This window comes from Ictidomys tridecemlineatus, chromosome 4 (assembly GCF_052094955.1).
Source record: "Ictidomys tridecemlineatus isolate mIctTri1 chromosome 4, mIctTri1.hap1, whole genome shotgun sequence".
NCBI classification, from domain to species: domain Eukaryota; kingdom Metazoa; phylum Chordata; class Mammalia; order Rodentia; family Sciuridae; genus Ictidomys; species Ictidomys tridecemlineatus.
Genome location: NC_135480.1, coordinates 29,569,777 through 29,584,636, shown reverse-complemented (window position 1 = coordinate 29,584,636; position 14,860 = coordinate 29,569,777). Strand labels below are relative to the sequence as shown.

General features: G+C 41.8%; 1 protein-coding gene across 10 annotated transcripts in view; it reads left to right on the top strand.

Moving 5' to 3' along the window:
* The window catches only part of Cd44 (CD44 molecule (IN blood group)), an 84,204-nt gene that overhangs the window by 33,835 nt on the left and 35,509 nt on the right, over positions 1-14,860 (top strand). For all 10 annotated transcript variants that reach the window (XM_005327405.5, XM_078046236.1, XM_078046237.1 and 7 more), the window contains exons 3-5: positions 3,757-3,890; positions 9,020-9,091; positions 11,724-11,951. In XM_005327405.5, the coding sequence (XP_005327462.2) occupies positions 3,757-3,890; positions 9,020-9,091; positions 11,724-11,951 (434 nt within the window). The remainder of the gene's footprint in view (positions 1-3,756; positions 3,891-9,019; positions 9,092-11,723; positions 11,952-14,860) is intronic.

Below are 14,860 nucleotides of genomic sequence, written 5' to 3'. Positions count from 1 at the left end.
GTGAGTCATAGAGAAAGGGGCCTGAGGAAGACGTGAAGGGTCATATCGGTTGGAATCCTCTTGGGTAATGTGCTTCCACAGCGCTCTCCTGGCTTTGAAGAAGCATGCAATATCATTGTCGGAACCACAAGAAAACGTAAACCAAATAACAGTGTTTAAAATAAATAGGTGGCTGGTTGAGTCTTGGCCCTGCAGACTTGGCCCAAAGCATGTTTCCCAAACTGTGTGTGTGTGTGTGTGTGGGGGGGTTTATGTTGCTTTCGTTTGAGAAAGTCAATAAATAGCCATGAAATAGTTTAGCACATGTTCCATTAAGATACATCAATATATGCCTCAGGGACCCCAGTGCTGTGGAGAGCTTTCCTTAAATCAGTTTATTCGTTTATCCTAAGGTGATCACAATGGCCAGGGGCCTTATTTTTAAAATTATTACGGCAAGGTTGCACACGAAGAGCAAGCCATGGTGACAACCACAGCGGAGTGCCTGGTTTGGTTTGATTTCACTACAAGAGGTCAAAGTAGTGTTAGTGAACCCTCTGAAGTTTCCACTCCAGCTTGTGATTCCGGAAAAGTGGGTCCCCTTTCTCTTCAATGCATACACATACACACAGGCTGCTTTTGCAAAGTCAAGCTGCAGCACTTTTTATGAAAACTGCTAAGTGTAAGTTAAATGCTGCTGTCCCCTGCCCTTGGGTACAGACATGCATTCACCTCATGAGAGGTAGCTGAGATTCTTTTCCTAAAATGGAAGGGGAAAATCTTTAGTCTATGATGGTTCTTATATGGTAGCCATTAGCCACATGGGCTGATTTCTACTTATATTAATTAAAATTTAAAAAATATGAAAACTTGAGTGACTCTGGCTACATTTCAAATGCTCAACTAGCCACAAATGGCCAGTGGTGGTTGTACTGAATGACACAAATGATATGCAGAACATTTGCATCAGGGAAGAAAGTACTCCCAAGCAGTAACACTCTGGAACAAAGAGCAGATGTATTTGACATCTCTGTGTCTATATAGAGCTAAGTCTGGAGAATGTAAAAGGAGCAGAGAGAGGAAGATTTCTCCTGTACCTACGGAAACTGAGATGAAAGAAGACCCATTAGCAAATTCATTTATTGGATACCCAAGGTTAATTGTTTAAATTTGGCCTTGACTAGGCTAAGACAGTGGATTTACTAAGTTGCACTTTGACTGTGAAATACAGACAAGTCTTTTGAGAGATGGAAAGGTGGTCTCATTTGCTGAAACCAAGAGGAGATCTTGTTGTCAGGGCCATTAGCGAGTGCTGAGGTGCTGGAAGCCCTGCTACATCTTCCACTTAGTCTTTAAACCATGCTGTGGATTGATTTTACTACCCGGCTTTATGAATAAAGAACTGAGGCTTGGGTAAATTCCGCAGCTTTTCCTGAATCACACAGCTTGCGCAGGAGTCAGGATTTGGTCTCCTTAGTCTGAGTCCAGGACAAGATTTTAGTGATTAAGTTTTCCTGAAGGGAAGAGGGGAGTTAAGTATGCTGCACTGATTTGCTGAACATTTCTTTCCTCCTTGTGCATCTCTCTCTCTCTCTCTCTCTCTCTCTCTCACACACACACACACACACACACACACACACACACATCAATTTTAATATCCTCAGCTTGTATATAGTGCACCACATAAAAATCACAGATATCCAGGCATGGAGGTGCATGCCTGTAATCCCAGCAGCTCAGGAGGCTGAGGCAGGAGGATTGCAAGTTCAAAGTCAGCATCAGCAACTTAATCAATTTAGTGAGACCCTGTCTCTAAATAAAATACAAAAAGGGCTGGGGATGTGACTCGGTGGTTAAGCACCACTGAGTTCAATCCCCAGTACCAAAAAAAAAAAAAAAAAAATCACAGACAACATGATATGAGAAAATATCAGTAATAATTTACAAAGCAAGAGTGTGTTCTAGAACATTAGCGATGTACTTCCTTGTCTATGTGACATGATGCGGTAGGGTGAGGTGGGCAGTTAGGTTCACCAAGGAGTATTATTTAGCAAAAAGAAAAAAGTAAAACCAGTAGATCATTTCACCCGTCACTGGTATTAAGTGTTGCAAAACTCCTTTCCATAATTTCACTCAGATAGCTCTGAATCAGACACCTGCCACAGGACAGATAGCAGAGTCTCACGGGTGAGAATAAAACCTCAGCAGCTACTCTTCTTTCACTTGCCCCGCCCTGATCAGTAGCAACACTCAGATACATGAAAACCTATTAACATTTAATTGTGACACTCCCCCTCCCCAGCTAAGAAAACTTTGGAAAAATCAATCTGTTGGTTCAGAGGAGGAATTAGTCATGCTTGCTATCGTTGCAACATAGACATAATGAGCTCTGTGTGCTTAGAAACTTCCAACTCACACATATTTCCATGGATCTTGCAGGGCCACGCACTCTGGGCTGTTCCCCTGGCAGGAGAGATTAAAGGATCTGCACAGAGCCCTTTAGTCAGCGCTGCATTTTCAGAAACCTGCTGGATTTAGCTTCTCCCTCTCTGCCCTGCTGCTGCCATCATCCCCTCCCTTGAAAATGACATATTCTCATTTTTTGAGTCATTTGCTATTTGAGGAGGGGGGAAACTTGTGTCATGAGTATGTAGCCACTAGCATGTTGCTGGAAGAGGCTGGGCATTGCACGCTGTAATGAAAGGCCTCCAGTGACACATAACATGCTTCCAGAGACACCTTGGAAGGGGGAGAAGGGTTAAACATCCCCTCCCACCACCACCCCTTTGCTGTGTCTGAAATGTTCTCTAACTAAATGAGCCCTTGCTACCTACTTCCTTAATTGCTCTTTCTGTCATTTTAATGATGGTCAATTTATTTCCACTGGCAGTGGAATTGTGCACAGGATCCTCAGGAGACCAAACATGCTATGCAACTGGCATATGAACAAGGGTTCATGTTCAGAATAACGGAGTGTGAAGTGAGGGACTCTCAGGATAAGGTCAAGCTGGGAAAGAAGAGTGGTGGAGAGGAAATAAGGCAGATATGAAATCTGTGCCCTGAAATGAAGAGCCAACCCTTCCTGTATCCTAGGAGTGGTCTTTTTAGGTCTTTTCTGGAAAATATAATGGTCATCGAGTGCCAGAGTGAATCTCTCATCACTTTCCTGGGACTCAGTTTTCTTCTGCTTGTTCCAACCAACTTGACACAGTTGACCACAAGTTTTGTCTGGAACTGCTGTTTTTTTTTTTTTTCTTTCATGAATTTTATTTATTTGGAAAGAAAAATAGCTGGGGACAGTGCACATGCCTGTAATCTCAGCGGCTCAGGAGGCTGAGGCAGAAGGATTGTGAGTTCAAAGCCAGTGTCAGCAATTTAGCGAGGCCCTAAGCAACTCAGTGAGACCCTGTGTTTAAATAAAATTTATGAAAGGGCTGGGGATGTGGCTCAGTGATAAAGCATCCCTGGGTTCAATCCCTAGTACCAAAAAAAAAAAAAAAAAAGAAAGAAAGAAAGAAAGAAAACAGAAAAAGAAAAAGTAAAGGCTGTTCATGGATCTGTAAATCAGATAACTTTGTTTCTGTTAGTCTGGTTGATCTCTTTTACTCTCCTGTGATGTTATTATGGGATTTCACATAACTCAGTTGTTGAAACCTCTAACATCCCTAGGGTTGAATTGAAAGAAATGCTACACTGCATTAAATGTCATTTAATGGGATATTATAAAATTCCCACGGCAGCCACGCAGGTCAGTAACCTCTTGCTTTTCCGTGGCAGGTACGGGTTCATACAAGGCCACGTGGTGATTCCCCGGATCCATCCCAACGCCATCTGTGCAGCAAACAACACAGGAGTGTACATCCTCACCTCCAACACCTCCCACTACGACACATATTGCTTCAACGCTTCAGGTTGGTTCTACGTGCACCGTCTCTGTGTGGCCTTTGGCAGCATGGTTGGATGACAGCAGTTCAGTGTTACCATCTATGGGGATTTATGTAGCTTCTATCAGACAGCAGGCGCTCACTGAGTATCTCTACAGCAGAGAGAAGGTGCTAAGTTGGGGAGGCAAATAATGAACACATAAATATTAAATATTTACTATGAACGCAGAATGCTGTAAGTGCTCAAAAAGAAAGCAAAGTAAAAGAAAAGGTTAAAAAGTGATAGGAATGCTTTTTTTTTTTTTTTTTTTTTACCTAGTAGGCGTATTTAGGAGCCCTGATCAAAGTGATGCATGAAGCCATTAGCAGAAGGGGCAGCCAGTGCAAAGCCAGGTATGCAGGAGCATCCTGTCCTGTTCCAAGGACACCGAGGAGGCCAAGGTGGCTAAAGTCCAGTGTTCAGAAGGGTGAATGCCAGGAAATACAGTCAGAGGGGTCGGCAGGGGCCAGCTCACGAAGGGTGATTCATTCAGTATAAAGGGAAAGTCATTGATCTAATAGTGGGGTGCAAGCCAAATGGTTTAGCTGAGAATATTTATTATATAATGGGACTGAGAAGAAGCTAAGAGAGTGCATGACTGACCATCCACCTTCTTGAATGTCATTTACCAACAGTTGACATAACTACACAACTAGAGAATAAGAAAGTTAAATGAAGGTGTAGATGCTGGACGGCTCCCCACCTAGGTAACTCTTCCAACCCCTAGCCCAGAAATTCGTGCTCACACATCTAATTCAAGCCCCAGAAAAATCAAACAATTCTATGTACTATGAGTCTTCAGGTTCTTTTGAGAAGTATCATTTCCATAAATGACAAATATGTCAATGCCAACAATCAGAAGTCTTGACTTCTCAAACTGAGCCTTCGGTTCCACCTGAAGGTTTGAAGCTGCATTAAAGGAAAAGGTGAAGCTTCGAGGTAAACATGACACATCTTCATGAAGTGTCACTTTTCCTTAAAGGTGAGAAGGGGATGCTAAATTAGCTCTAAAGTGACTTAAAACATTAACTATATGAAAAAAATATAGATATCATCTATGGTAGAATATAAAATCTGCATCATGAAATTTTAAGGGACATTGCAGTCATTGTGGGGTTGCATCAGGGGCTGGCATCAGGCTGTGCCACCTACTTATGATTGCAGGACCTTGAAGGATCCGCATGAGAATTCAGAGAGGAAATCTAGAATTTAGGGGAAAGGGAAAAATACAGAGTGGATAGTAAAAACAGAGTATGTGAAGTTGGTGAATTCTGCCTATATAGGTTACTACGACTACAATATAGGTTACTACAACTATGGAGAGACACTCAAAACGATGAGAAGAAAGCTGTAGAACATTGACTCCTCTCTGTTGCATGGATAGAGGATCCAAAAAGAGTTTGATCAAAAGGGGAAAAGTCCAATGGAGGCTAGACAGTATGTGGCCCATGCCTGGAATGTCTAAGGCTATCCTAATGAACGCAGCCACATGGGGATAAACAGGAGCTCCATGCCCAGCCAACCTGGCGACTGCTTGATCCATCTTGGCATGAGAAGTGAGATAAAGGGACTGGTCAGGGGCAAGGGCTGGCATGGGCCTGCAGACTCCAAGCCTCTGGGCACTGCTTGCTGCTTCTCCTTGCTGTGACCAGGAAATATATTTAGTGAAGTATGTAGTTGTGTTCTCATTTTCTCTTGCCAGTTTTACAAGTCCATGTCGCCTTGGTTAAGGTATTGAGATTCTTCATTCAAAAAGGCAAAAGCTTATGCTATTTTCTGGGTCTGGAATCAAAGCCCTGTAGGCAGAGATGGATGAGGTTTTTCTCCTTGCCTTTAATTTTGCCCATGATATTGGTTTCATTCCCAAAGCCAGGGTCAATAGCATTGATTAATTTTTCTCTCCTTAGAGAGGGGGATGTTCATTTACTTGAAAAACTTTATACTAGAGATGCATTTCATACCCAAATGGCTCTATTAAAGGAGCAAAATTAGAAGTAATGGTTTTCTTTTTCTCTATTTTCCTAATTAACTCAATGTGGTTTTGCTTTTTGCAGTATTGGGGATTGAACCCAGGGCTTGGCTCATGCCAAGCAAACACTCAACCACTGAGCTACATCCACAGCCCAACCGACTCAGTGTTGATAGGCTTCTAAGTTTTAAGTTTAAAGAGAATATTTATTGATCAGCTGTCTGTACTCAGTACTGCTTGAGAGAGTGGGGATAGGAATCAGAGGCTGTATTTCTGTCATGTTTCTCTTGGCCCTTTTCATGCAATGGAGCCTAAGTTTCTGAAAACACAGCCCACCAGGAAGCCCACCTTAGTGTCTGACAAATCCCTGGGCTCAGGGACACCTCAGCGGCTAACTCTCCCAGCTGAGCAGAGCTCATTAAGCAGAATGAAAAGCTGTTTAATGAGGTCCCATGATCTGACATGGGAGCATGAATATATTAGTTGGAAATTTAGGTCACCATCCATCGAAGTATACTTGCTAGAGTTGATGTTCTTTATCAAAGTTCAGGTGAAGTGGAGCATGAAGGGGGTCTATGTGAGCACACGCTGTCACCATTCACAGAATGGTTAGTGTTCTTGACATGCCCCATCCCATTTCAATGTATCTCTTGGAGATTCTCAGTGTGCTCTTCTCATCTGCCATTGTGTCTGAATTGAAGGGAGGATGCTGCATCCCTGGCATAAAACATCCATAATCCAAAACCCATTTCTGGGCATCTGCAGCATACAAATACCAAAATCATCCCAAAGATGGGACCATTCTCTGGCAGCATCTCCAAGATAAACAGAATGGAAGCCCCACAAATCGCCCAAGTTGGCTACATGATCATATTTTGAAATAAGAAAATTTTGGAGGATTTTTTTAATATTGTAAAGAGCTAAAGAAATAGCACTATCTTCTCCTATAATCTTGTGAGTTGATCAGGAAAAGGGACAGAAATGTGTTCGTTTGTTCTTTTATCTCCATATTTTTTAAAATGACTTGGCATAGAAGTGTCAAGCAAATACTGACAAATAATTAATGAACACCTGTACCTGTAATTTCCTTTAACATTTCTTATGGCATACCATTCAAAGTATATCTACATGCTTCTTGACCTGCTCATATTTGCAAACCATTTGGGAGAGTTACCATCTTTGGTATGCTTCCTGGGAGAATGGATCTTTGGAAAATTATATTGGTGTTTTTTGCCTTTTTTATTAATTGATCAAAAAATTATTAAGTGCTTTTCTGTTCCCATCACACATAACTATTGTGGCCAAGACAGATATGATTATTCCTCAGGATGGGAGTGTGGCCAATTGGTAAAGTACTTATCTAACATGTATGAGACCCTGGGTTCTATCTGCAGCGATGCCCCCCCCCCTTACTAGTCATCTTTTGGAGCTTATAAATTCCTATGGGTAGTGGTAGCAGGAGATAGGGGTCATGGTAAGATCTACCATGGACTGCCATCAGGTACAATGAGAGAGATAATTTTAGACAATGGTGAACAAGAAGAATAAATTAAAGCAAGATGATACACGTTGGGGTGTGTGGAAGTGACGAAAAGCTGGCATAGATTAGTTGGTAAGGAATGACCCTACCAAGGAGGTGACCTTTCCCTTTGAAGAATCTGCTAGTTATTTTCACGATGAGACCAAAGATATGGTCAGGTAAAAGATATTCCCTTTACTTGTGGGAAAAAGAAGTCAGAGATACTGGGAAGCAACCAATTCCTGTTTTGTCTGACTCTTGTTTTGCCTAATGCTGAGTATCCAACAACTTATGGCAAGATACTTAAAATGCTTGTGATAGCAGCTCTCCTTGTGACAGCAGTCTCTCTACCTCCATTCCTCCATGCACAAATGCATGCATGCATCCCTTCCTCTCTCCCTTTCACTTCTTGTTTGTCAAGAAGCAACTCCAGAAGGAACCAACCATACAGATATACTGCCATATTACATTTAAGCAAATGCGTGGTGCTCAAACACACACACACACATACATACACACACATACACACACACATATTACGAAAACTGTAACGCACAAGTAAATCCAAGCTTCCTTTAACAGCAAAACCAGTTCAAAGCTCTCTGAATTTTTAGGGCCCAATACAAGGTATGGCATGCCTGAGTGGGATGGTGGGTTAGGCTCTCTGCAGCCTGCTTATAGGACTCCAGGGAAGGCATACAGGTAGAACTCCAATGCCTGTTTTCCAAAGGTTTCAAACAGTGCTGTTCAGGGGGTTTCCCAGCAACATCTGTGGATGATCAGACAGCCCAAAAATCTTGAAGAAGGGTTAGGAAAGAAGAAGATAAATGGAGAACAAAAGAAAAAGAATCCAGGGGTGCCCATGATGAGATATGCCAAGACAATATTCATAAGAGCTGTTCTGGGTGCCTATGTCCAAGATGGCCGACCTCAGCTGAGACGCAGTCTATACCGATTAGGTACTTAGGAAGACCAGTTAAATTAATGAAGTAATAAAGTACTTAATTAATAAAGTAATTAGTATATTAATAACAATTAATACCAAGACTATAAATTAATTTGGTTTTAAAATATTTTGATCAGGCATTTTCCTTACTGACTATTTTAATCTGCAGATCAACGTGGTGTTCATGCTAACCGTGTGTCTGCCATGTTTTTCCATCATTTCTATTGGTGCCTGGGATTACAAATAATTTTCTCACGATATTTTATATGTTTCTTTGTTTTTAAAATTTTTTTTAACAGGATCCTACATTACTTTTACAGTAGAAAAAAATTAAAAATCTTCTTTAGTATATATATCACTGGAGAAGGACCCATGTCTGTGTTGTTCATAATTAAACCCTCAGCCTTCCATAGTGGCTGATACAGAAAACACAGATTTTTTTTTTAATAAATAAAATTGTTGGAGAGAAGTAATAAGTTTCCAGGACCTTATGAAATTAAACAAAAATGGAAAGTGCACCACAAAGGGCAGAGAACTTTCTAGCAAAATACCAAGTTTCATGAAAAGAAAATCACTCGGGATAAATTTGATAAAATCCCATCCTTACTAACTTATAGAAATGGAGTCAATTTTGCTAGTGACTTTTTAGAGTTCTTATGCTTTTTTTCCCCCCACCTCCCAGCTCCACTCGACGAAGAAGATTGTACATCAGTCACAGACCTGCCCAATTCGTTTGATGGCAAAGTTACCATAAGTAAGTCTCTCTCTTCTCATCTTGAGTTTTCTCTTTCTTGGGAAAGGCATCCGGTGTGTTCTCTATGGTTTATATTTGAATAGAATATTAGTCATTTCCCTAGGGCTGGGGAAGGTTGGCTCTGATTCAGGGTTCCTTCCCCTTTTGATTTATCCTGAAGCAGTGTTCCTCAATCTTCAGTCATTTGGAAACCACTTTCACATTCTGGATGCATATCTCTAAGTACTACACAGCACTCTCACTTTACCTGATATATATTTTTTAAATTTATTTGACCTATTCTCTTCTACTTAAAATATATTTACATTTATTCATTTAAAAATAAATTCATTTATTTAAAAAGAATAAAAGCTAGATAGCAAATGGAAAACCCACACCACTTGTCATAAATAGAAGATAACCTTAAAATGGAATGTTTTGTTTTAAACATAAGTAACATTAAATAATATTTTAAAGTTCCAGCTGCTGACACCTGAATCCTTCTCTTATAAAGAAGGATTAAGAAGTGTCAGAGACAGGGGCATTCGGGCTCCAAATGTAAATTTTATGTTTGCTATCACTCAAGTTTTGAAAGATAATTATAAAGGGTTAAAACTTCCTGATATGTGTTGTGGCATCATTTATATCATGCCCACTCCCAATCATCTTGATTATCTGCAGAAGTATGTATATGGGACTTTTAAAAGCAAAAAAAAATCTTAACCAGAACTTTTTAATATATCAACCTATATTAACCCTGATCATACTGTACCTGGGATTCATTTCTTTGGTAAGTAGCCCAGTGTTGAGAAAATCTGCTTTCTGCTTGCTCAGAGCCACGGTGCTTGGGCTTGGTGGTAGTAGTTAGTGATGGGTGATGGGTATCTTCCATACAAATTCAGCCTCCCCTGTTATGTAAAGAATCTGTCCTTGGCCTGTGCCTTGCTGCAGGAAGGGTGGCCTCACACAGCAATAGTACAATGTGAGATGTGTTAGATCCGTTGGGCCAGTTTGGCATCTTACTTCCTTAACCACCTGGCTGACAATAGAGAATGCCTTACTTTTTCTGAGCCTCAATTTTCTCTTATGTATAACTGAATGACATGCAAGGATTGTCATAAAACTTAAGAAATACATTTATTGTGTGCCTGGTCCATGGTAAATGCACAATAAATACCTTGTTTCCCATAGGTCCCTTTCAAAGCCCAGATTTGTACACGTTTGATCAGTGGTATACTTGAATATGTCCCCTCAAAAGTTCACATGTGAGAAACAACCCCCACATTTGTATGTTAATGGTTTTTGGAGATGGGGTCTTTGAGAAATAATTAGGATTAGATGGAGGGGGTCAAGAGAAGGGGGCCCCCATGAAGGTAATGCCTCAGTAGTTTTATAAGAACAGGAAGAGAGACCTGAGCTAGCACACTTGCTCTGAATCATTACTGGGTAATACCCTCTGCCATATTAGGATACAAGAAGAAGCCCCTCACAAGATGCTGTGAACCATGTTCATATTCATGAACACGGACTTCCTAGCCTCTAGAACTGTGAGCCAAATAATCTTCTATTCTTTATAAATTACCTGTTCTGAAGTATCTTGTTACAGTAACAGAAAATGGCCTTAGATGGTCTTTGTATTTTCTCAGATCATCTACAGAGATTGGGAGACTGAGATTTGGGGATTTTTTTTTTCATTTGTGTGGTTGTTTTTTTTTTTCATGGTTCCACTTGAGCAAGCTAGATAGTGGACAAAAGGAAACTTCAGCTGCACCGATGCAATTCAGCAGAAAATTAATTTCTGCTAAATGCACATGCATGTAGTGAGTGGCCCAGACTTGAAGGCAGCAAATATTTTAAGCAGGAACAATGAATAAATTCATCTGAACTTTTCCCCTCTCCAGTCCATTCTAGCCATTTACTTGTTTAAACCAAAGATTTAGATCTTTATGTACATCCGTGTTTGTTAACATCAAGGTCAAATTTCACAGAGGATGGCAGAGCCTCTGTCAATATTTAGACACACTGATTTCCTAGCTTAGAGTGGAGGTTTGCTTCAACTGACAAAATTTGCCCCTTAGAAAGAAAATCTGTTCCTTCATGGGTTTGCAACCATGCCTTCCTTGTGGAGGTTACTGGTCTGCTATTTCAAATCTTTTCTGGAAATGGATGGAGTTAATAACAACACACTTTACACGTCCTTCAGAAGGCAGAGTCAGGAACCAGGGAGGGAATTATCATTTATAGAGCATTCATTTATTTTGAATTCTGTGCTGAATGCTTTACTCACAGTGTCATAAGGCTCGTGATGATTCTATCCAGAAGGTGACATTGCGCTTGCTTTAGAAATGAGGACCTTAGGCTCACAATTGTGCCTCATCCAGAGCTACGTGAAGCTGGGATTCAAATATGAGGGTTCCCCAGAACCTCTTCTTTCTCCTGCTCATTTCCAGGCTGCCTGGGATGGAGTGCAGGGAGAGCAGAGAAGAATGTACTTTCTGGGTGCAACCCCCCATGTCTCCTCACTAGATAGAAAGGTATCCTTCCTACTAAAGAAGAGTTGCAAAGCCACTGTGCTATATGACAATTCGGTCTTTCTTCAAGACTCAAAAAGTGTCAGCTGTGAAGTTCTCAAAGTGCCCTTCTCTCTCCCAAGCCATTGTCAACCGCGACGGGACCCGCTACAGCAAGAAAGGTGCCGAATACAGGACGCACGAGGAAGACATCAACCCCAGCCAACCTATCGACGAGGACATGAGCAGCGGCTCCTCCAGCGAAAGGAGCACTTCAGGGGGTTACACCATCTTCCACACCCACCTGCCCACTTCCCAACCATCCACAGACCAAGAGGACGCCGGGGCCTCCGAGAACAACCCCACCACCAGTAAGGAGAAGGAGCCCTTCTGCTTCCCAGTAGCAATTCCTTGGCCACACGCCTGGGATCTCCCGAGCCACATTCCCTTGAGTTTTGATTTTCTTTTGTCCCAGACATGGAGGCGGTGGTGACGTCATTGGGGCGGTGGTGACGTCATTAGGACTGTGGGTGGCCGTGCTGGTCCGTGCTCTATATGCCTCGACAACCACAGCCTGCAATTGTCTGTCTGTCTGCAACTAGGTTTCTCTTACCTTGGAGTAAGAAGTGCCATGGGAAGTGTTTTCGGAAGACCCCCACCCACCCTCCCTGATGCTCTGATCCCTGGGGATATAGTTAGGGTTCAAACCTGATACAGAAACAACTTTTGGTTTTGCTTCTTTCTTTCTTCTTATTCACTGTAGATACGATTGTTTCCATAAAGGTGGGAGTGCCAAGTACGAATACCATTCCATAGGCTCCTTTTTCTACCTGAGTGTATATTTTTATATTTGTAACCGGACTTACAGTCATTCATGGTGTAATAATATTAATTCATAATCATCAATTGTGATTTACTAAACAATTCCTTTGCTTTGGGTCTAAGGAGGAGTTTTATGATCAAATTATATCAGCTTCAGAGTTTAGATGCCAGCCTGCGGGGAAGGTCCTTAATGCTTAGCTGGTGTGTGGGTCGTTCATTACTTAAGACTGTAAGAGAGGACAGATGCAAATGCTGCATTTGGTGGCTCTGGTCTCATGCCACTGGCTGCAGTTCTATTGCACATCCTCTCTCTCCTTTGTCACTTTCCTCTGTCCCCTTGTGGTTTGTTTTCAACAGGTTTCCAGATGGGCTCTGCTCCTGTGGGGATTATTCATACTTAAATAGTGCAACTGGGTCTTGGGTGGATTTCCTAATATGGTGCCGATTTCTCTTTTCCTGGCTTCAACTCTTGAGGGGTGACACTCTGGCCTCCAGACAGTGTGGCAGAAATATACTTGTTTGTCAATACTCAAGATGAGGTCCTTTCTATCCCATATCACCCTGAGGCCGGGAAGTTTCCACATGGCTCTGATTTAATTTAAGGTTATTTGCTCAATGGCATTTTAAATTTCTGTTAGAAACTTGCTGAGAGAGTGATGCAAGTAGGTCTGGGGTTCTGGTTATTTCCAGCAGATTCTTTGAAGCATCTCAAAAAGTGCATCTATTCAAACTTCTCATGCAAGATCGCACCCTTGTTTTGTTTGTGGTCCCATGGGCAACACTTCTCAAGACAGACATCTGGAAACCATAGTGCCACGGGCTGTCTGCTGCTTCCTGGGTGCCTTGCCTTTATTTTAATACTTTTTTAGCACTGGGGATTGAACCCAGGGACACTACACCACCAAGCTACACCCCTAGCTCTTTTAATTTTTTTTTTCTTTTGAGACAGGATCTTGCTAAGTTGCTGAGGCTGGCCTTGAACTTGCAATCCTCCTGCTCCAACTTCTGGAGTAGCTGGGATCACAGGCACTCGCCCGGCACCAGGCTGGTTGCTGGCCTTTTTAACATCACTTTGTTGTTAAGGTGCACAGTTCTGTTAGACACTGGCAAATACAATAATTAGGAGTGTCAGCAGGAAGTAGAACAGTTCTAAAGTCCTATTTCCCACCAAAGAAGAAAATCCTGACAAAATTCATCTTGTGGGGATTGGATGAGCCTCCTACCCCCTTGCGCTTTAAAAAAGACAATTATCACATTTTTATTAGCATCTTTTCTAAGTTAGTCAGTCAGCAAATGTGTTTTGAGGACCTACTATGTGCAATGTCTATTCTAATGCTTGGGATCCAATGGTAAAAACCCTAGAAAGTAATATTGAAAAGAATAAGTTTTGAGTGAGATTTTCATTTATTCAACCAAGATTTGGAGTCTGCGCCAGACACTGCTTTGGTTACTGGGGCTCAATGTTAGTCCTTCCTTGATGGATGCAACATGCTAGTTCAGATATTAAGGAAAAGAAAAACATACTTAAGAGAATAATTATGTTTTCCTCCTTACAGAGTACTTAGCTGTTTCTTTTAATAGTTAAGGATGGAAGAGAGAAACTAATTTGTCCATGTGGGTGAGTCCAGAGCTAAGCGGAGAATTATCGAAGTGTTCTAGGATTCACTAAGGCCAACGGCAGCTCCAAGAGATTAATCCATGCAAAGAAGGATATCAAAACAAAGACCAGAAAATAGAACAAACAAAAGCCAGGTGGAAACTTGAATGTAGCCTGCGGCATACTGGGAAGAGTTAACAATGCTGAGCTCCTAAGTAGAATCAGATTTTCTGAGTCCAGGAAGGAGATTCCCTGGCCTTATCAGGTTGGACTGAACTGGGCCGTGGCCAGAGGCAGTGTCTGCAGATCCTCCCTAATGCAGGCAGGGAGGCCGAGGTCAAGAGGAGGGCTGTCTGGGGACGAGGAAGCTGCCTGTCTTTGGCTTGACTGCTTCATTCCTTCTTAAGGGTCCTTAGTGGGTGGCAAAGGGAAAGCTAACAAGACCAACCATTTACACGGCTCTGGACTTCCCGTGGGCTGTTTATCATAAGTGTTATTTTTGGAAGAGCCCTCCTGGAGGTGTGTCAATCGGTGCCTTCCTATTGGTGATTGGAACTCTCTGGAATCAAGAAACCAAAACTAATTCAGGAAGCCAACTCCTGCTTTGGAAGTCTCAATTTCCTTGTCTTCTGGGTGTCAAACAAGTAATTTTTTTTTTCTTTTGGTTTGGCATGGCCTACTTGGGTGGGGCAAATTGGAAAGTGCTGGCAAGGCTGAAGCTGTTTTCATCATTCCCTCTCATACGGCTCCTTTCAGGAAGATGAAAATAATGCCTGCTTCTATCTTGCTCTTGTATATTCATTTCCTTTGTTGCTATTTTTTTCCTGGTGTACTGTAGGGTGAAAGTGGCGGGAACTAAGC